Genomic DNA, 24056 nt, shown 5'->3' on the forward strand with positions numbered 1-24056 from the left:
GGAAAACACTATAAAGATTCCTTAGAAATTAAAAACAGAGCTGCCAGGTGATCCAGCAGTCCCACTTCTGGGTATATATCCAAAGGATATGAAAGGATATCAAAGAGATATCTGTACTCCTGTGCTCATTGTTCACAATAGCCAAGATAAATAAACAACCTAAGTGTCTGTGGATCAATGGATAAAGAAGATGTGTATTTATATATACAATGGAATATTATTCAGCCAAGAGAAAGAAGGAAATCCTGCCATTTGCAACAGTATGCATGGACTTTGAGGGCATTATGCTAATTGAAATAAGCTAAAACATTAAATGAGTACATGAACTTCACTGAGGTAAGATATGTTTCTTCAAAACCAGTGTATCTGCCCAAATTGGATATCTTTTGTGGAGAAATTGCTGCATAATAAACAAACCAAAAGATAAATCAGCAAGTAACCTCTTTTCTGAAGAGCATAATGTAATCAGTTTAATTAGCAAGCTGTTCTTTACACTCTGACATAAAGTGGGGACAGGAAACTCAAATAACAAGAAATTAAGAATCTGACCATTTATCAGGCTGGAATAGCAGACACAGATAAAACCTCAAACTTAACAGGAAACGGTATTTCTCACAAGAATGATAGAGCTGTAAAGTGTCATAACAAACCCTGTCTTTGAGTGACTGTGGCTTGCCTACTCACTGAAAAACTTTGCTCTGGAAAATCAGATTATCAGAAACTTCACTTGTGTATAATTATAGCAGCAAGAGTGAAACATCCCATTCTTGCCTGGAGAATTTGCCTGGAGAATCTAAGTGTTTTTGACATAGAGTAGCAGTCTTGATTTACAACCAAGACACACAGCTTCAGATAAGGGGTTTCTGGACACAGCATCCACATCTATCTTAACTTCGTAGTTCCTAAGGAAAGAGGACCTTGGTTCACTTTGCAGTCTAGTCCCTTTACACACAGCTCTGCTTTGCTCTAAGCCTATCTAAACACTGCTTCATGTAAATTTCACTTATACTTTACTCTTTCCCAAATCTTTTTTTTTTGAACTTTATTTTATTTTTATACAGCTGGTGGTTCTTATTAGTTATCTATTTTATACACATCAGTGTATACATGTCAATCCCAATCTCCGAATTCATCCCCCCCCCCACCGCTTTCCCCCCTTGCTGTCCATATGTTTGTTCTCTACAACTGTGTCTCTATTTCTGCCTTGCAAACTGGTTCATCTGTACCATTTTTCTAGATTCCACATAGATGCATTAATATATGATATTTGTTTTTCTCTTTCTGACTTACTTCACTCTGTATGACAGTCTCTAGATCCATCCACGTCTCTACAAATGACCCAATTTTGTTCCTTTTTATGGCTGAGTAATATTCCATTGCATATATGTACCACAACTTCTTTATCCATTTGTCTGTTGATGGGCATTTAGGTTGCTTCCATGACCTGGCTATTGTAAATAGTGCTGCAATGAATATTGGAGTGCATGTGTCTTTTTGAATTATAGTTTTCTCTGGGTATTTGCCCAGTAGTGAGATTTCTGGGTCATATGGTACTTCTATTTTTAGTTTTTTAAGGAACATCCATACTGTTGTCCATAGTGGCTGTATCAATTTACATTCCAACCAGCAGTGCAAGAAGGTTCCTTTTCTCCACACCCTATCCAGCATTTGTTGTTTGTAGATTTTTCTGATGATGCCCATTCAAACCGATGTGAGGTGATACCTCATTGTAGTTTTGATTTGCATTTCTCTAATAAGTAGTGATGTTGAGCAGCTTTTCATGTGCTTCTCGGCCATCTGTATGTCTTCTTTGGAGAAATGTCTATTTAGGTCTTCTGCCCAATTTTTGATCGGGTTGTTTGGTTTTTGGATATTGAGCTACATAAGCTGTTTATATATTTTGGAGATTAATCCTTTGTCCCGTAGTTTGTTTGCAAATATTTTCTCCCATTCTGAGAGTTGTCTTTTCATCTTGTTTATAGTTTCCTTTGCTGTGGAAAAGCTTTTAAGTTTCATTAGGTTCCATTTGTTTATTTTTGTTTCTATTTCCATTACTCTAGGAGGTGGGTCAAAAAAGATCTTGCTGTTATTCATGTCAAACAGTGTTCTTCCTATGCTTTCCTCTAAGAGTTTTATAGTGTACAGTCTTACATTTAGGTCTTTAATCCATTTTGAGTTTATTTTTGTGTATGGTGTTAGGGAGTGTTCTAATTTCACTCTTTTACATGTAGCTGTCCAGTTTTCCCAGCAACACTTATTGAAGAGACTGCCTTTTCTCCATTGTATATCCTTGCCTCCTTTGTCGTAGATTAGTTGACCATAGGTTCATGGGTTTATCTCTGGGCTTTCTGTCTTGTTCCACTGATCTATGTTTCTGTTTTTGTGCCAGTACCATATTGTCTTGATTACTGTAGCTTTGTAGTATAGTCTAAAGTCAGGGAGTCTGATTCCTCCCGCTCCATTTTTTTCCCTCAAGACTGCTTTGGCTATTCGGTGTCTTTTGTGTCTCCATACAAACTTTAAGATTTTTTGTTCTAATTCTGTAAAAAATGCCATTGGTAATTTGATAGGGATTGCATTGAATCTGTAGATTGCCTTGGGTAGTATAGTCATTTTCACAGTATTGATTCTTCTAATCCAAGGACATGGTATATCTCTCCATCTGTTGGTATCATCTTTAATTTCTTTCATCAGTGTCTTACAGTTTTCTGCATACAGGTCTTTTGTCTCCCTAGGTAGGTTTATTCCTCGGTATTTTATTCTTTTTGTTGCAGTGGTAAATGGGAATGTTTCCTTAATTTCTTTTTCAGATTTTTCACCATTAGTGTATAGGAATGCAAGAGATTTCTGTGCATTAATTTTGTATCCTGCAGCATTATGTGGTTTTTCTCTTTATCAGTTATTTTCATCAGGTGAAATATTTGAAGAGTCATTTTCTTCATTCTCAATCCTTAAAAATACAAATATTGCTATTATAATTAATTTTTCCATATGTTGAAATATCAAGAAGTCAGTAGGATTATTAAACACTTCCTTTATATTTCTGTGTGGTATTAATTATAGTTTGAATATTTCTCCAAAAACTAAAAATTAGGTGCTGGTTCTGTGGTTTTACAAAATATATTTTATAACTATATGTTGTAATTACTTAAAGCCAATTTTATCTTTTTATTTTTATTTATTTATTTATTTATTTATTTATTTATTTATTTATTTTTGCCAGGTCTTAGTTGCAGCTCACCGGCTCCTTAGTTGTAGCATGTGAACTCTTAGTTGTGGCATGCTTGTGGGATCTAGTTCCCTGACCAGGGATCGACCCGGGCCCCCTGCGTTGGGAGCATGGAGTCTTATCCACTGCGCCACCACGGAAGTCCCAATTTTATCTTTTTAAAAGCAGTCATTGGATTTCATGGTACCTAGTTTAAGATAGTAATTGGATTTCCTGGTATTCTTGTAGTTTGAGATAATAATTGACAGCTTGTTAAAGGGAATCAGCTCTGGGTAGTGAGCTGTGGTTTTACTGAAAAATATTATTTCCATTTATTGTTTCTGTAGTATGAAATGGAGTTTATAAATTGTGTATTTCGAATGGTACCACGTATCATATTAAAAGGTAAATTAAAACTCGTCTTATAGTTAAAATACTTTTACATATAGCATAAATGGATATTCCCGTTTCTCTGTGTTTAAAATAGAGGAAGATTTGTGAGTGAGTACCCATAACATGGGCATGAGAAACCTTATTTGTTCCCCATAGTTTAAATTTAAATTTTTTCCTCTGGCCATAGGACAGTTTGTGTGTGTGTGTGTGTGTGTGTGTGTGTGTGTGTGTGTGTGTGCGCGCGCGCGCGCGCGTGCATGTGTGTTGAAAGACATAACATTAGATCTACCCTCTTAATAAATGTTTAAGTGTAAAGTGCAGTATTGTTAACAATAAGCTTAATGTTGTACAGAAGATCTCCAACATGATTGAAATTCTAGCCCTACTGAGTAGCAGCTCCTCATTCACGCTGCACCCACTACCCCCCGCACCCCCTGCCCAGCTCCTAGAAACCACCGTTCTACTTTCTGTTTCCATGAGTTTGACTACTTTAGATACCTCATAAGTGGAATCATATAGTACTTATCCTTCTGTGACTGGCTTATTTCACTCAGTATAATATCCTCAAGGTTCATCCATGTTGTTACATATGCCAAGATTTCCTTCTTTTTTATGGTTGAATAATGTTCCATTATATATATAAGTACAAACACCACATTTTCTTTGTCCATTCATGCATCAGTGGACCTCTTGGCCATTGTGAATAATGCTGCAGTGAACATAGGAGTGCAAATATATCTTTGAAATCCTGATTTTAATTCTTTTGGTTAAATACCCAGAAGTGGTATTGCTGGATTATATGATGGTTCTATTTTTAATTTTTTGAGCAGCCTCCATTCTGTTTTCCATTGCAGCTGCATCATTTTACATTTCCACCAAGAGTATACAAGTGGTCCAATTTCTTCACATCCTTCTCAACCCTTGTTATTTTCTGTATTTTTTTATAGTGGCCATCCTAAGAGATGTGAGTTGATACCTCATTGTGGCTTTGCTTTGCATTTCCCTTCTGATTAGTGTTGTTGAACAGCTTTTCATATACCTGTGGGCCATTTGTAATGTCTTCTCTGGAGAATTGTCTATTCAAGCCCTTTGATTTTTTAATCAGGGTTTGGTTTTTTGGTGGTGTTTTGTTTGTTTTGGGTTTTTTTTTTTTTTTTTTTTTTTTGCTATTGAGTTGTAGGAGTTACTTATATAGTTTGGATATTAACCTCTTATCAGATATATAGTTTGCAAATATTTTCTCTTATTTTTTAGGTTGCCTTTTTGCTCTGCAACAGCTTTCTAGATTAATGTAGTCCCACTTGTCTATTTTTGCTTTTGTTCCTTGTTCTTTTCATATCATATCCAAGAAATTATTGCTAAGACCAGTGTTAGAGATGTTCCCCCCCCATGTTTTCTTTTAGGAGTTTTATTGTTTCTGGTCTTGGGTTTAAGTCTTTAATCCATTTTGAGTTGATGTTTGTGTATGGTGTAAGAGGTGGGTCCAGTTTCATTTTCCTGCCTGTGGATATCCATTGTTCCCATCACCAGTTGTGGAAGAGACTATTCTTTCCCCATTCTGTAGTCTTGGCACCTTTGTTGAAAATCCGTTAACCATATGTGTGTGGGTTTGTTTCTGGGCTCTCCATTCTGTTCCATTGGTCTATATGTCTGTCTTTATGCCAGTACCGTAAGGTTTTGATTACTGTAACTTTGTAATATGCTTTGAAATCAAGAAGTGTGAGGCCTCCAGTTTTGTTCTTCTTTCTCAAGATCGTTTTGGATATTCAGGAACCTTTGTGGTGGTTCCATGTGACTTTTAGGGTTGTCTTCCTATTTCTGTAAAAAAATACCATTGAGATTTTTAGAGGGATTACATTGAATCTGTAGATCACTTTGGGTAGTATGGACACTTTAACAATATTAAGTCTTCTAATCCATGAATATGGGGTATCTTTCCATTTATTTATTTCTAATTTATTTCATCAGGATTTTGTAATTTTAAGTGTACAGTTCTTTCCTAAGTATTTTATTCTTCTTTTATGAGATTGTAATTGAGGTTTTCTTAATTTCCTTTTCTGATTATTCATTGCTTGTGTATATAAACACAACTGATTTTTATATGTTGATTTTATATCCTGCAACTTTGCTGAATTCATTTATTCTAACAGTTTTCTTGTGGAATTATTAGGATTTTCTACATGTAAGGTCATATCATCTGCAAGCAAGAGATAATTTTACTTCTTCCTTTCCGACTTGGATGATTTTTGTTTCTTTTCCTTGTCTCTCTGGCCACAGGACATTTAACATGATCCACGATAGACAAAGAATCAAAAAGATGAGAATTCTTCTGGGTATATCAATTCTTAAATAAGAGCTACTTATTTTAAAATAATACCTATTACAAAACTGTTCCCTCATGTTTATTTTTCCCAGATGAATTTAATTATATTTTTTTATGTTCAGAAATGATTCAGTTGGTATTTTGATTGGAATTACATTAATTCAGAGATTAATTCATGAGACAATTGCCATCTTTACCATAGTAAATTCTTCTGTTCACAAATGAAGTGTCTTTCCTTTTTTTTTTTTCAGGTCTTTTAACTCCCAAAATACTTATAAATAAAGTATTTTATTAAAATGTGGCCTACACATTTTAAAGCTTCTCCTTAGATACATAATTTAATTTGATGTATGTATTCTCATTTGTTAACTTGAGGATTTTTTTTTTGTTTCTGGTCGTTTTTTTCAGTTGATTTCTGTTTGCTTGCTTTCTGGGAACACAATCATATATATTGCAAATAGTGAGAATTTTGTATTTCTACTGTTCATACCACCTTATTTTTTTCACTTGTGGGTTTCAGTTGCTTCATACTTCTGGAATAATTCATTAACTCCTTCAGATTAAGTGCCCCTATTATGTGTTGGGAGACAGAGTGAATAAATAAACATATAGTATATTACATGTGATAAGTGCTGTGGAGAAAAATAAAGCAGAGTAAGGGTGTTGTGGGTTTCAATTTTATGTAGGGATATCAGAGATGGTCTCATCTTAAAGGCAACGGTTGAGTAGAGCCCTGGAGGAAGTGAGAAAGCAAGGCAGCTGGATGGAAAAGAACACTGCAGGTAGCTGAATAGAAAGTGCAAAGGTTCTGAGTCAGGAGCTGTGTATGATATTCAAGGAAGAGCAAGGAGACCAGTGTGGATGAAGCAGAGTAAGAGGGAGAAGAGTAGGAGAAACGATGTAGGAGTACAAATAACAAATCATACTGGGTGATAATAATAGAGGTAATAGTTATTAAACATTATGTTTGAGGCCTTGTTCTGCGTACTTAACAAGTATTCTTTCATTTAATCCTTACAATAACCTTAAGAGGGAGACGCTGTTATCTCTGTTTCATAATGAGGAACCTGAACTCAGAGAGAGAGAATATGAATACGAATGAATTTGCCCAAGATCATACAACCAGAAAGTTGTGAAACCAAGTTTCATAGTTCAATATATTTATTTTTTGGCCACACCACGCAGCATGAGGCATCTTAGTTCACCGACCAAGGATCTAACCAGGGCCCCCTGCAGTGGAAGCTTGGAGTCCTAACCACTGGACTGCCAGGGAAGTCCCCATAGTTAAATATTCTGATTCCAAAATATATGTCCTTAAACATGACACTGTGCTAGACATGTTGAGTCCAGCAGCAAAGTATAGATTTAATGTTATAGAAATGAGGGAGTTATCCATTTCAGTGAATGACAACTCCATCTTTCCAGTTGCTCAGACCATAAATTTGAAAGTCATATTTAACTCATCTCATTTTCCCGTACTCCACCCCCAACCAGACTGAACCGGTTAGCTCCGTCTTCAAAATAGATCCAGTTGCTGATCACATTTTGTCATCATCATTGCTCCCACCCTGGTGCAAGCCACTGCACATCTCCAGGGATTAATACATAATCTTCTAGGGACTTCCTTGGTGGTCCAGTGGTTGGGACTCTGCGCTTCCACTGCAGGGGGCACGGGTTCGATCCCTGGTTGAGGAACTAAGATCCTGCAAGCTGAGCAGTGGGGCCAAAATAATCTTCTAAATGATTTCCCTGCTTCCACCATTGCTCTACCCAGCAGTCAGAGTGATACTTTTAAATCAGATTAGCATGTCAGGTCTTTGCTGAAAGCATTTCAACAGATTCCTGTCTCAGGGTAAAAGCCAAAGTGCTCATATATGATGTGCCCCCTCTTCGTCCTCATCTTCTATACTCTCTCCGCTGCAGTCACAGCAGCCTGCTCACTGTTCCTAGAAAAAGCTGAGCAGCTTGAGCCTTTTCAGTGGCTCCCTTCCCTCATTTGTATCTTCAGTCAAATCGCATCTTCCTCACCTGCTCTCTTTAGCCATTCCTAGTAAATCCCTATTCCCTCCTGTGCTTCATTTTTCACCTTAGTACTCAGCACCTTCTAATGTGCTATACAATTTTACTGATTTATTTTGTCTATTGCCTGTCTACTTACATTAGAATATAAGCTCTGCAAAGTCAAGGATTTTTGTTTGTATTATTTTTTACTGATGCAGTCCCATTGCTGGCACATAATTGTTCAATAACGATCTGTTGAATAAATTTTAAAAAAAGAAAAAGAAAGAAGGGAGTTATTTAAGGTTTGACTTTAAGCTGTTATAGTTATGACTGTGCACATTTTATGTCTCCTGTAAGTTTCTTAAAGTCAAGGAAAGTCTTGTTCATTTCTGGAACTCTACTCGTGGTCTCCAGCACGTTCTCTTTTATATCATATTAGCTGCTCAGTGTATGGTGGTTGTTGAATGTCTTCTCAACAGGGAATGTCCTAAGAATAACTATTCATCTTTACCCAAATGAAAGCATTAGATATTTTCACAAATAATATATATACACACTCACACACATATTTCTTTACATACTTATATGCTAAAAGGTAAATCAGATCTATAACAAGTTAGCTTCCTTTACACTCTTTAAAAATTATAATTAAAAGTATTTTAAATTCTAATCTGCTCTATTGTTAGTTACCATGTAAATTAACTTTTGATACTGCAAAGAATTATTTCATTATCATGACACTTGTCAAGACACTTCTGGAAAACCATGGCAGCTTCTGAGAGTCATGAACATGTTAAACATTTAGAAGAGAGATATAAAGATGACTAAAGGGACATAAAAAAACAAAGAATTGAAATAAGAAACAACAAACAAAAGGTAATTGATGGTGACATGTAAACTTGTTTCCTTCATAGGGGAAAGAACTACAGAAACAGAAGATACACAGTTTACAAATAGACCAAGAGTTGGTTTCCTAAAGACTTGTCTGTTGTTTCACCTCCCAATACAGATAATCCTTACATTTCCCCTGTTTGTTTTTCATATAACCTCTACTTCCACTCAGTGTGCAGATACACATCAGTTGCTTTCATTACAATTACTCGGACTTAGATACATAAACTGTTAAAAAGCAAAAAATGGTAATGCTACCTCCCAGCCAGTAGTTCTGTTTCAACAGCTTTACCATATTTATCTAACAAGAGTGTTTGTGTAATTATTTGCTTTATTGAATTTTTTGCTTATTTTTTAAAAATGTGAGTGGATAGATTATTGTCAACGTGCTTATGTTAATGATAAGAAGAGTAGGTCTTATAAACTTAATACAGTTGACGCCAGTGAAAATAATTAGGCATACCAAAAAGGCAGTTAGTTGGTTATCAGTTTGATCTAAGATTATGTATTATTTTGTCAAAGAAAAAGTAAATAATTGTATGAAATGTTGGAAATACCGTGATTGTCAGTTTGTATCTAAAAAGGCAAGAGGGCCTCCCCAGTCGCGCAGCGGTTAAGAATCCACCTGCCAGGTGGACATGGGTTCAAGACCTGGTCCAGGAAGATCCCACATGCCACGGAGCAACTAAGCCCAGGCGTCACAACTACTGAGCCTGTGCTCTAGAGCCCATGAGCCACAACTACTGAGTCCGCGAGCCACAAGTACTGAAGCCCACACGCCTAGAGCCTGTGCTCCACAACAAGAGAAGCCACCCCAATGAGAAGCCCGTGCACCGCAACAAAGAGTAGCCCCTGCTTGCCGCAACTAGAGAAAGCCTGCGTGCAGCAATGAAGACCCAATGCAGCCAAAACTAATAATAAATAAATAAATAAACAAACAAACAAGGCAAGGAAGTATTAGAGAGTCTATGTTTTATTGTAGTTTTCAGGGAGAGACCCACCCCCATAACATTCAAGTGTCCTTTTGCTCTCACATATTTGACTAAATATAGCTTTTTACAGGAAAGCATTGTATTAAAAAATAAAGTAAATTGTATAAAAAATAAAAGCAAATAGAAATGCCTATGATCTTGTTCATTATATCTGTGCTCTATTAAAGGGACAGAGTCTCGTGTTTGTTAACCCACTAAAACATTTGTGAAGCCCCTCCTACGGTTTGGACAACCTTTTTCGTAAATGGATGGTAATTATATCAGTTTAGGATAATGCTAGCTACTGTAATAACTAAGCTAGATCATAATATAATTTTATTTCAAGTTTATGCAATAGTTTAGAGCAGATGTTCAAGTTGTTGGATGACTTTCTTTCTTTGGGTGACTCAGGGACCCAGACTTGAATTTTCTGGGACCTCACAGTGTCATGTAGCCTGCTAATGGGAAAAGAAAGAGTAGGAAAATGACACATTATTTTTGCTCGCATTCCATTGGCAAGAACTGTTCTCTTTGGCACATCATGTTGACTGGGAAATGTCTTTTGATGGGATAATTGCCTCCCACCAGTAACTTCCACATTATGGAAGGGAGGGCACAGATTATTTGTGAATGGCTAGCCAGCTCTGCCAAAGTGATAATGTTGATAGTAATCACGTATTAGTTTCCTGTGGCTATGTTAACAAGGTCTACAAACTTGGTGACTTGGAACAGCACAAATTTATTCTCTTAAAGTTCTGGAATTTAGAAGTCCAAAGTGTGTTTCACTGGGTCAAGATCAAAGTCTTAGCAGGGCTGCCTTCCTCTGAATACTCTAAGGGAGAATCCATTTCCTTGCCTTTTCCAGCTTCTAGAGCTGCATTCCTTGCATTTGTTCATTCTTGGCCTCTTCCTCCATCCTCAAGGCCAGCAACATAGCATCTTGCTCCTTGCCTTCTTATAGTCAAGTCTCCCTCTGCCTCTTCTTATAAGGACACTTGTGATTACATTAAGGGCCCACCCAGATAATTCACGATAAACTCCCCATCACAAGATCCTTAACTTAATCATACTTGCACGCCCCTTTTTGCCATGTATGGTAACATTCACAGGTTTCAGAGGTTAGGACCTGGCCATCTTTGGGGCCATTATTCAGCCTACTACAGATAGTTAACATTTATTGAACACTTAGTATTGTGTCATGTTTATTCTGAGAACTTTGCATGTGTAAGTCTGTATTTTTCTGCCTGTCTACTTGATTTATTCATGATCTGCTCTACTTGTAGGCTTGCTTATTTTTCTCAATTAGGTTTTGTTTTTATTTTTGCCATCCTTTGGAAGATGTATTCTTCATTTTAATGTCAAAAATTTTACCGAAAATTCATAATCTCTCAGAATTGGAAAGAATTTTTCAAAATTATCTAACCATCCCATTGGGGGGGCTATTAATTTATCCTTTAGAATGTATTTCTCTTGAACTTTGAAGAAAGTCCTTTAACTCTGTTAGGCTCCTTTGGATTAATTAATGTATTAAACTGCTTTCTTTTTTCCTACCCAAATCTACCTTTTTTCAGTTACCTTTAAAAATCAAATTGTGGAATTTTTCTTTGGATTTTTTCCCCACAAAAATACTGAATTTAATTTGGCCATTGTCATAATCACGTGGGGATGACTTAATAGGACAAAAAGGATGCACTTTGGATCAACAACATTTCCTGGGAAAGACATGGTTGAAGGCTTAAAAAGCCATTCATAGATTTTAGTGAAACCACAGGAGTAGCAAACAAACAATTGTATAAAACATGCTAATAACTGGATGAAATTAAACCCAAAGCAGATGCTCCTGATTTAGAGTCATCATGTAGTAGAATTATGTGCTATGATTATGATTATGCTCTTATTATGATTCATTCAGGTAACAACTTCATTGATTGCATATTAGGTGCTAGGGATACAGAAATGATGAAGGTATCATTCCTGTCCTAGATGCTGTAACATTCCAGTGAGGACATAGACATGAAGACATTGATGCAGTGATGCTTACAGGTATAATAGAAACCACAGCTCAAGGTGGCTTAAACAGTACAAGGAGTTTTATTGGTCATGAACAGGTATATCTGAAAATTACCAGGCAGATGAGGCTTCCTGTAGTAGCTCAATTACACTGGTCATGTGCCTTCCTTCTTCCCCCCTTTTCGTGTTTCTTCTCAGTGTTTTCTGCAGGTCAGTGTTATTCTAAAGCTGGCTGCCTTGGAGGTTGTGTGACGACTAACAGCTTCAGGGCTGCTCCTAGAAAGAGAGCTGCTGTCCTCTAACTATTAAACTAGTCCTAGAGTTCAGGCTGACTGTATCAACTTTGATCTCATGTAACCCAGTCACTGAATTGGGGAAAAGTATAATCGAAAGGCAGGTGAAAAGCAAAATTTAGAACTTTCAAAGTATTTCATATATCCCTGAAAATTGGAGTTCGTCTCATTATGGCCTTATTATGTTTATCTTGGATTTTTCTTAATATACTGAATCAGAAATTCTTACTGGTGGGAAGTAAACCCAGAAGATCCTAGTTCAGTGATTTTCTTTTGAGATTTTGAAGGCATAAAAATTTTCTATTCTCCCTTTGGAAAACTTTGATTTTGTACCCATTTCATTGCAGAAATTACGAATCTGACATACTGTATCTTCTCTACTACTTCTTCCCTTGTCACTGGGGCAGTAAGGTTGGTTTTGATATTGAGTTCAGATGGTTCATGGTTAGGCTACTTTCAAGCCTGTTATATTTACAGTAGGAAAATGCCAGGCCAGAAGTGTCAAGGGCTTGCCATAACAACCTCATATTTACAATTTAAACTTTAGTTTGGGAAACCTATTTTTGATTCTGCCACTAATATACATTTAATCAGGCTATTCATAGTATATAATGCTTGAAAAACTGAGTTAGTAATACAAAGCTGCTTTGATTTCAATGTAAGCACTTCCACGTGTTCTCTTTCTGCTTAGTCTCTGGTTTACCACATTTGCATTCATGGCAGTTCTGTCTCTCTCCATGACAAATGTTCATTCAGGAACCAGGAACATGTGTGACACTGTTACAGGATTGCCAGATCTTATTTTGAAGAATTTGGGCAGGGAGGGAGTAGAAGGAGAGAGATACTTGCTGATAGTCTGACCAGACTTAAATACAATCCCATTCTACATCCCAGCACAGCTGGAGCGAGGCACTTGAATACAGGATAAGCCTGTGGCAGGGGTGGTGGTGCGGGGTGGGGGGGCTTCTGGTAAACCAGTACTGCTAGAGTAAGGCCTCTCAGCTCTACCAAAAGAGCTGTGGAGGTACATTTGATAGTCTCAGTGTATAAGGGTTCCTGCCCTAACTTAAAAAAGAATTGCTTCCTTGTGCAAAATTATATTAAATGTTGGGACTTCCCTGGTGGCGCAGTGGTTAAGAATCCGCCTGCCAATGCAGGGAACACGGGTTCACGGAGCAACTAAGCCCGTGTGCCACAACTACTGAGCCTGCGCTCTAGAGCCCGCGTGCCACAACTACTGAAGCCCACGTGCCTAGAGCCCATGCTCCGCATCAAGAGAAGCCACCACAGGAGAAGCCCGCACACTGCAACGAAGAGTTGCCCCTGCTTGCCACAAGTAGAGAAAGCCCACACGCAGCAACGAAGACCCAACGCAGCCAAAAATAAATAAATAAATAAAATTATATTGAATGTTATTTGCTAAGAAAGGGAAAACATAATGTATTTCTAGTGAATTATATGATGATTATATCCAAGGCATAATTGTAATAATAGCAAATGCTTATCTAGTGCTTACTCTGTGTCAGATACTGTTCTAAGCATTTTACATACATTAGCCCACCTAACCCTTACAATAGCCATATAAGATAGATTATTATTAGTTTTATCCCTATTTTACAGAGGAAGAAATTAGCACAGAGAGGTCAAGTAACTTGCCCAAGTTCACACAGCTTAGTAAGGGACAGAGTTGGGATTTGAATCCAACATAGTCTGGGACCAGAGTTCATACTTTTTAATCATTGTACTTTACTTTCTGTCAAGATAGGACTGAAATTGTCATTAAAAATAATATCAATAACATTTTTTATGTTTTGAAAGAAATCGACATTTTGAAATTTACCTACTAAATATTCAACTTGCTTATTTTTTATTCTAGGAGAAGACTTTGCAGTTGTGCAGCAAGAAATTATTATGATGAAAGACTGTAAGCACCCAAATATTGTTGCTTATTTTGGAAGCTATCTCAGGTACATTGTTTGTTTCCCTTATGAAAAGCAGTAATGATTTCCATCACCTAATACATTTAACAAAATAAAGTTAGCTCTAATACCAAGTTTTGTAGTTTTCTTCATGCTTTGAAAATAAGATATCTTCATATGAATGGAATTTTTATTTATGACCTCTTTATGTTAATTCTGTACCCCATACCATAGTCCATGATTTGTCTGTTATACTCTTGGGAATTCTGGGTGTAGTTTCAGTGAGGAAGCTGGCAAGTAAAAACTGACTTTTATGGTTAGTCTTCCTGTGGTAGACCAGAGATCTAAATACGCCATTCTGTTGCCCCTTTCTTCTAGTCTTGGGTGAATTTACAAAGTATATCTGTTGTTTTTATTAGAACCTTTAGAGCCTTTTTTTTTCTTTTGTGCTTCTAGCCTCAAAGTATTGCATCATCCCTTCCCTTCATTTTATCCAGAGGACTAGGAATTATAATTATTTTACTAACTTCTTATTTTCCCAGGTCCTAAAGTGAACTTAGAAGGACTGAATTTGCCGCCCCTTGTTTTGGTTTGGCAGGACCAAGCCAGGTTCCCCAGGTCATATTCCATAGGGGATGACCTCAAGGCCAGATCTTGCATTTCCATTCACTTCTGTATGCAGTTGAGTTGAGCACTGTGACCTAGTTGTTTCCAAGGTTCCTTCCAAAGGGGAAGGATTAGAGAATGTGTTCTTAGGTATTTAAAAAACTCTTCTGTTTGGTTCCCATATACTGTAGGGTAAGAATAAGGATGTATCTTATTACAGCTCCCATTCTGTCTGTGAGCCAAGTACAAAACACTTCTTTTCTGATGCAGGCACAGCATATGGAAAAGACGGGGCACTTCTGCCCTCTCTTCCTTCCAGCTTGTGAAAGGCCAGGCGGACCAGCTCTTCTTGATTCTAACCGCTCTTGGATAGCTTTGATTGTCCACCTTCATCGAGGTCAAAGGGTGGGTTTAATGGGACTTTAGTTCACGTAGGGACAGGTGCTACCCCGAGGTCAGTGGCTGTTAAACATTTTGAATGGGTTCTTTAACAGCCAGTTTAAAACTGTTTTAATGGTGGGTGGTTCAGACAACAACCTAACAACAGTTTCTGCATCAGTTTTTATCTTATGGACAGACCCAGCACAGGCAGTTACTCCATCAGCTCAAAGAAGTCCCTTACAATCATTTAAGCTCATGATACAAATAACTGATTTCTGCCAACACATGTAAATTGTCACTTCAAAACAATTTATTTCACTGTTATTGGTCCTAACAAAATGATCCTACTTAGACTCATTTGGGAGAAGCATTACAAAGTTTTCTTCCCCCAAGAGCAAACAGATCTTTTTTTAAGAGTTTTTGTGTTTCCCCAGGGACATTGAACTGAGAATTTCTCAAACATGTTCTAAGTCTTCCAGAAATATGGGACCATCCAAAGCCTAACCTGTTATTCCAGGAGATCCCCACCCACTTACATGGCAACCTTGGTGTGGTGAAATGAGCATGATCTTTTTGCCACAGAGACAGTAGTATAGTTGGTAGTTTAGAGCTTGAGTTCTGGAGTCAGGTTGGTTGGGTTGGTTGAGTCCTGACTCCATCACTTACTAACTTTGTGACTTATGGCAAATTACTTAACCACTCTGTGCCTCCATTTCCTCATCTATAAAATAAGGATAATAATAATAGATACATGATGTGATAACTACAAGGGTAGTTGGTAAGTATAAGTAAAGTGTTAAGAACAATGGTTAGAGCATATAATAAATGCTCAATAAATGTTAACTTGTATTGCTACTACTATTGCTATGATTACTATTACTGTTAACTGTTTTTTAAATACCGTCAGGTTAGTGCCTAATTTGATCTTTTCAACAACGCTCTTAGGAATATTACTCTATGGTAAATATTATTTCCATTTTACAAATAAGGTGTTTGAGAGTTTCACATCGAGTATTTAGTTCACAGTCTCATTTCAAGTTATTGACAGAGGAGGGTCCTAGTTCTTTCTGTGGTATTGTGCTTATGGATCACATGACTTTTGACTTGGCCTTTCTACTTCCTTGCCAAAAAAGCTGACCAAATAAACTTCCAGTACTTCACACCCACCCACCCCACCCCTCAAAATTCAAAAAGTAACATTAAGCTAAACTGGACATTTGACTTTCTGGGTTACTTAGGCAAGAGCCTTCCCACACAGGTTAGGCAGCAAAACGTTTGATCTTGTTACCGGAATACAGAATTCCTTTTGGGTTTGTATTCATTTTTGTTGAGACTTGGGGCAAAATAGCACAACTCTGTTGAGACATGCTACAAGAGAGCCAATTTGAGATTATGCCTAACAAAAATTGTACTTACTTTTAGATATCAGGAACCATGTATTCTGACTGTATTTTGAATATCCTTTTTTTTAAAAGTAAACCTTTTAAATTGAAGCATAGTATACATACAGAACAGTGTGCAAGTTTCTGTTTTGTGTGTAACTCGATGGATTTTTTTTAGAGGATACTTTTATTTTAATCTAAGTATAAGGATACAGAGAGCAAAACTGCCCAGAAACCATAGTGAAACAGACAAAATTAGGGTCATTTTTTTTTTTTTAATAAAGCGTGTTCATTTGGAGTTGTATGATCTGATATAGGAAAACTGATTTAAACATATAATTTTATTCTGTAACGTGTAGTTGATGAAAGTGATACGAAAGCAATTGGTAGTATAATGTGGAACAGCGATTAATCCTCTCTTTCTTTAGCTCTTTTCTTCTATAGAAATTCTTCCCTGCTTCACTAATTAAAGTCTAGACTCAGGCAAATTTGGACTATGGGATAATGATTAGCCTTGTGGGGTGTTAGAGCTAGAAGGGACCAAGAGGTCTTGTCACTTAGCCCACTTTTTTTTTTTTTTTTGCTGATAGAAGAGAGACTGCTGGATAAATGACTTCTTTAGGTTATCCAGCTACTCATTGTTGGTGCTGGGATTTAAACCTGGCTCTGCAGGTACCTAGCCAGCAGTCTTTTTGGTGTACATATTAGTCCGGAAATGGCAGATTTAGTCTCAGAGGGAACATGGTTTCTTGGCTTCTTTCTCATTACTGAATGATTTTTCAGAAGGCAATGAGCTTGTTTGTTTGAACTTGATACAAACCCCCTAAAATATATACTGTTCTTATTGACCTTCTTCCTTCTATCTTGTTGCATTATAGCCTATTATAACAAATTTGGACAAAAAAATTGAGTAAACTGAAGTAACGTGGTTTGACCATTAATAAATTTCCCCTCCAGGAAATCAGACTTAACCCTATGAATTTACTGAATAGATGACCAGCAAATAATTAAGTTCAGAAGCGTATTTTATAACAGGGTTATAGTGAGCTATGCTCACTTCCCAAAGGAATATTGAGACTGAGCTCCTGTAAGACCAGAAGCCTGATACTCTTGATGGGGCCGTCCTTACTTGCTCTTCAACATCATTAAAAGCCTGTGTTTATTAAGTGCCTAATTACACATACTGTACAACAAGAACTGGATAGAGAAAACTTTTCTCTGAAAGTTTAGAATTTAAAGTAAATAGACCTGGTGTGGTAAATATTTTTATCTGTGTATTTCTGTGTGTATATTTACAAAACGACAGATTTAAATCACCATAGACCTATTCTTTATTCTCAGTAGAGCTAAACGATTGCTTCTTTTAAGCAAAGAATGATCTTAACTTCAGATTCTTCTAAGCATTCCTTCGCCCAGCATATCCTTTAAGAATAAATTAAGAAAATTGGAACATTCCTTTCTAGTCTGAACTCATAATGCTCAGCTTTGACTAACAGCAAATGATCCTCAAAAGATGAGCTGTCAGAAGGTCAGATCCATGCACTGAAAACACTTTTATTTAGAGCAGATATTTTAAACCTTTGAAATCCAGAGTAGTAGCTTAGATGAACATGATTTAACTCATAGTAATAATATATTTATGAATCATCACCACTTACAAAGTGTGTTTACATTATTTCTTAGGATGTCTAGAGTGCTGTATTGATTTCTGGAGATGATAAGATAGATAAAACAGTCCTTGCCTTTAAGGAGCTTACTATTGAATAGAAAAAATAGACATGAGCAAATAATTGCAATGCTAGGTGCAGTAATTATTTTGACGTAAGATATAAAGTGATAAAGATGTGGTAGAATATCTGATTTTGTCAAAGGGAATCAGAGAGAGCTCTTTGCATGATGTTATTCCCAAATACTGGGTGTTAGAGGATTAGTATGCATTTACTGTGGTGTGTATATGTATGTAGAAAATTGTAATTTCTGACAAAGGAAATGGATGCATGAAAAAATCATGAAGTGTTCAGGAGATAGCAAATAATCTCATATTAGAGTTTAAGGGGAAAGGGTAGTTCAGCAGGTTAAGGCTGTGGAGATTTAGGCAAAAAAGAAACCTTTTATGCCTTAATTAGGACCTATATGTATTGAGCATACTTGTTGGAAGGTTTTAACACAGAGGTAGTATATTCTATAGGGGGATGGACTTGGGGTGTAGGGTATTGAGACAAGGAGTCAGTTAATTTTATACGGTACATTTATTACAGTAATCCAAGAAAGAGATGGTAGTCCCCTGAGTTATATAGAAACTGGAAGAAATTTTTTTTCTAGAGCCAGAGACAGGACTTGCCAGGACTTGTAGTCCCTTGAGTTATATAGAAACTGGAAGAAATTTTTTTTCTAGAGCCAGAGACAGGACTTGCCAGGGAAACCACAGAATCTTAACTGAAAATGCGTTTTTGAATGCTCACACTATGAAAATAAAGTAAATTAAGTCACTTTAGTTTATACCCAGCTACTGTCTTTTTTTAAAAAAGGAAACTTAATCTTGGAATATGTTAGATTTACATAAAAGTTGCAAAGATAGTACAAAGAGTTCTCGCAGCTTTCCCTGGTGTTAACATCTTACATAACCCTGGGACATTTGTCAAAACTAAGAAATTAACACTGGTACAATATGTTAGCTAAACTAAGATACTGCATTTGGATTTTACCAGTTTTTCACTAATGGTCCTCTTTAAGAAATTTGGTGGAACTACCTTATTGAGATACTTCTTTATACCAGTATTGCTGGGGTATTTCTACGGAACATTTGTTCAGAGGGATGCTGATATGTGAAAAAATGGGTCTGTGGAAAAAATAATTGGGGGATGTAGCGAACTAAACAAAATTAGAGAAGTTGTATTGCTTCTTTCTCTTCTTCATTTTCCCTCTCCCCTCTGCTCTGTTATCTTTTCCCCTCCTTCCTCTTCTGCATTCTCCCCTTCCCAACATTCCATCCCCTTTCTTCCCCTCTTTCTAATCTTCCTCCTCCTTTCCCCACCTTTTCTTCCCTCTCCACACCTCCTCCTTCCCTTTCTCCTTCTATTCTGTGCCCCACTCCCCCCCCCACAGGATTTCTCAGAGACCTTAAAATACCAGTGGCGTTGTTAATTTCCAAGAGAAGAGAAGACTGTAGTATATGACATTTCTAAAACTGATTTAACTGTGCAGTGGTTTCTTTTGGGGAACATACTTCACATAGGACTGCTGTCCAGTGACCCGTTCTTTGTCAAATATTATGCCAAACTGGGAGTGTTAAGTACAATTATAGAGAAATAGGTCACCTTGTATCCTCTGAATACATAGCTACCCCTCATTGTTAAAGGGGAAGAAGGTGGATGGGTTACATATAACTTTTTGGAATGCGGTCGTTTTTGCCTATTTGTTTAAAAATGAACCAAAACATTTTAATTCAGCACACATTAACATGAGCTATCCTCAACTAAAACATCTAGCAGTTATTAAACTTTTCGTTTTTCACATTGACAGTTGAGGTTACAGTTGAATTATTTTGCTGAATGTGATGGAGTAGCCGTTGGCAAGTGCTTTGGTCAACAAGATAACCTACAGTAAAGTACAGGGTACAGCAGTGTGGGGCATGGCTAGGCATCCTGTCCTGGGGGAGTGACTGGTCTGCTAGTTTCTAGCAGACATTTGAGAGCTGTTTATCCTTGGTGATCATGCTCATATTTTATTTTTCTTTTTAAATCATGTTATATTTGGGCAAAATACATAAATAATTATACTTAGTTCAGTGTGGGAAGATTAAAAGGTGTGTTTTAGAAATGATAACCTCTTTAATTTAATGAAATAGTTATTAGAATGTTAGTTCCTATATGCTCTAGTAAACATTGAACTAGAAGATGAAAATAGTGAACTTTTCCCCCCTCTACTTATTTTTCTATTCCTTGTCAGATAGAAAGATAATTTTACAGAATAAGAAAGAATTATAAGGATTTGTTGAGCCAGAGAATTAATAGTGATATATTGTATATTTACCTCAGTGATTAATTTTATTTTAGTTCAGATACCCAGGGACAAAGATTTTGTAATTTATTGGCCTGCATCAAATGGACTGATCTGATTCAAGTCCTTTCCCGTTAAGCAGATGGCTTGGTGAGTGACCAAAAGCAAATGCAGATTTACCATCACAAGAGAGACATTCTTAGAACAGATGGAAGTCATTTTTCTAATAGACCCTGAATATTCAGGCGTTTTTGATAATAGCAGACTTAACTAAATAGAATGTTGTAAACGTAAAGTGTTTTAGGCAGCTTAAAAGGTAAAGTATTAAATATATAATTATGATTTTTTTTTCTCAGTCTGTAAGTTGGAAAGTCATTTTACATAGAGTGAACAGAAAATTGTGTTTTTAAGCAAGGTGGGAAAGGGGGTAGACCAGCTTCAAGTAGAGGATGGTATAATATTGAAATATGTAAGAAAGCAGAGAACTCATTTCCTGCATCCATTTTCTTTACAAGGAGAATTGTTTTCAAACTGGAAAGGGTAGGAAAATAATGCTTAATAAAAGCATTATTAAGAAGAAATTGAAGTACAGATAGGTGACTAGATACTTATAGAGCACCAGACACTTTAAATGAATGTAAGCCTTTTAGATTTATATAAATTATATCTCATTACTATCCTGAAAATACAGCAGACATGATTGTCATCCACTGTCGGTGAGTGTCTTGACAAATAGGAGGGGTGTCAAAAGATTAGTGATCAGCATTGACCAATTTGCAAAGGAAAGGAAAAGGTGATTTCTAGAAAATACAGACTGTTAAACTTGATGTCAGTCATCTGTCCCCAGCAAACATCTAAGATAAATTATTAATCACATAATTAGTGAGCGCTTATAGGAAGGAAGTGGTGATTAGCATTACTTTAGTAAGAAGTTATGTCAAATCAATCCCATCTCTCTTCTATTTTTTTTCTTAAAGAAAAGAAAAAGGCAAGTTTACTTAATTACACCTTCACTGAGTTCCAGGAGCAGTTTAAGGTGCCTCACATAAATAAAACACAACAAGACAAAATATAACAAAAGGAGTAGAAAACAGCTTACGTTTATTGGGCATATAGTCCAGGTCCTTTACTAAGCAGTTTACTTATCCTGAGCAGACCCCAAAACAATTCAGCCAGTTTCTGTGAGATGTGAGAAGTCCCTGCTGCCTGTTGCTTAAGCCCTTGAGGCAGGAATTTTATATGAAAGTTTCATGTGCAGCAGATGTGAAAATATTTTAGAGCAGTAGTTCTCAAGCACTTTGGTCTTAGAACCCCTTTTATTTTACACTCTTAAAAATGATTGAGTACCCCCAAAGAGCTTTGGTTTGTGTGGGTTGTATCTATTGATATTTACTATATTAGATATTAAAATTGAGAAACATTTGAAACAAGAATACAGAAGCACATATTCCAGTAGCTGTCAGAGCGATGACATCATCATCACACTTCCTGCTCCTGTAGTGTCTGGAAAACTCCACTGTATTTTCAAGACAGAGTGCAAAGGGCAAATAATTTTTAGTGTTGTTATGAAAATGAGTTTGACTTTGCTGACCCCCTGAAAGGATCTCCAGGACTCTCAGAGGCCTCCAGACCGCACTTTGAGAATCACTGTTCTAGAGGAAGGACTCAGTCTAGAGAGATCAGGCTATGAAATCCTGCATTACACATATTAAATTGGAGTCTAAGCATCATTTCAAAGAATATTGGTTGATAGACTTGCCAGTTTTATACCTCAGTTTAAGCAGCGGCACAGAGAGGTGCCAAATGGTCATTCTGAGCAGTCTACGTAGTTAGAGTGCCATTCATGTCACCAGTGGAAAAGTTACTCCTAATGCTCCTTAAGCTCATTAGTAAACTCAGTAGTGCAGGTCCACATAGTTTATACGCAAAGCTCTTGCTCCTGATTAGGGGCTTTCTAACCAACGACTTCTGGAGCGTGGGGTAGGAGGGGTGTATTTACACTTAGAAATAGTGTCACAATAGTGTCTCCAATTATTTTAAGTAAAATAATTGGAGAGCTAATAAGATGCATGTGAAAACTTCTTTTTTTTTTTTCTTTTAAGGATGAAATTTAACAAATAAGGACAAGGTCCTGTGCATAGTTTCAGTGAACCAGATATACAAATAGGGAGCTAGAAAGGAAACTCATCTGACCACTTCTATGTAAAAAAAGATCTAGAGGTTTTAGTTAACTTCAAACTGCAAACCAGCAGTTGAATGCAGTTGCTAAGAAGCTGAAGTTAATAAGAAATAGAAGTGTTCATATAAAGGACATAATTGTTTGACTCTCAGGGGGATTTAGATTTCTCCCTGTGTAACAGTCACCAGTCATAAATGCCTTCATCGTTTTGGATGAGACCATGCATCTGCCAGCCCCCAGGCATCCATTCTGTGAGTTATTCAAACCAGGCCACTGGGCAACTAGGTCATACTTTACCATCAGCAGTCATGACTCAGTTTCACTGGTATGTGGACCACCTGTGAATTTGAGGTCCTGATTTCTTTCTCTGGGCTTCACTGTCTTCAGCTTTGCCTCTAGAATCATGGTACTTTTTACTCTGTACTCTTTTAAGTTTGCTGACCTTCACACTGACAGGTTGTGTTCCCTTGATATATGGTGCATGGTCCATCACACCCAACCAAGTCAGCTCACCTCTCAGGTCTGCTTAATCACACCACCACTGCCATATGTGGTCCAATCCTGATAACAGCTCCACTTGTTAATGCACTGTTCATGCAGTATTCAGACTAGTACTTGATTCTGGGTGCCACATTTTAAGAGACATTGACAAACTAGAGACTATCCAGATGAAAGTAACTAAACTGAGGAATATACAAACCAACCACTGTTTTACAGTATGACCTCAGCCTATTCTAGCTTCACTTCCTGCCATTCTCTCTTCAGGTAGCCTGAGTTCAACTCACGCTAAATCACCCACGGTCTCTAAAATGTGTCATCAAATTTTCATTCTTTTGCACAGGCCCTTTCCCTGTCTCTTAGTGGTGAATTCCTACTTTAACTTCAAGACCCAACTCAAATGTTATTTCCTCCCTTAAAATTTCCATTGACTCTCCTAATTATTTTTACCTCTGGGTTCTCACAGAACTTTATACATGCCTGAATTGTGCATTAATCAAACTATAATACAGTCCAAGGGTCAGCAAACCTTTTCTGTAAATGACCATATAGTAAATATTTTAGGCTTTGTGGACTTCGTATGTTTCTCTCTGTCACAGTTGCTCACCTCTGCTGTTTTAGTACAAAAACAGCCATAGATAATATGTAAATGAATGAGTGTGACTGTATTCCAACATAACTTTACATGGACACTAAAATTTGAATTTCACAGAATTGTCACATGTCAAGAAATAATATTCTTCTTTTGAAACCACCCCCCCAACCGTTTAAAAATATGAAAACCATTCATAGTCCCTGGGCTATACAAAATCAGGCAGCAGGCTAGATTTGGCCCACTGGCCATAATTTGCTGATCCTGGTACTAATCGATTTGTTTATTATTTCAATTACTCATGCATTCATTCATTTATGAAATAAGTATTCATTTACTGGTATCCTTCTAGGCACTGTGAATGCAGTGGTAAGAGACACCAACATATTATTAAGGCAGAATCTTTCTTC

General features: G+C 36.9%; 1 protein-coding gene across 4 annotated transcripts in view; it reads left to right on the forward strand.

The window, feature by feature from the left end:
• Positions 1-24056, forward strand: part of MAP4K3 (mitogen-activated protein kinase kinase kinase kinase 3) — a 189864-nt gene that overhangs the window by 78402 nt on the left and 87406 nt on the right. For all 4 annotated transcript variants that reach the window (XM_049695821.1, XM_004265028.3, XM_049695822.1 and 1 more), the window contains exon 3: positions 13967-14057. In XM_049695821.1, the coding sequence (XP_049551778.1) occupies positions 13967-14057 (91 nt within the window). The remainder of the gene's footprint in view (positions 1-13966; positions 14058-24056) is intronic.

This window comes from Orcinus orca, chromosome 13 (genome assembly GCF_937001465.1).
Source record: "Orcinus orca chromosome 13, mOrcOrc1.1, whole genome shotgun sequence".
NCBI lineage: Eukaryota > Metazoa > Chordata > Mammalia > Artiodactyla > Delphinidae > Orcinus > Orcinus orca.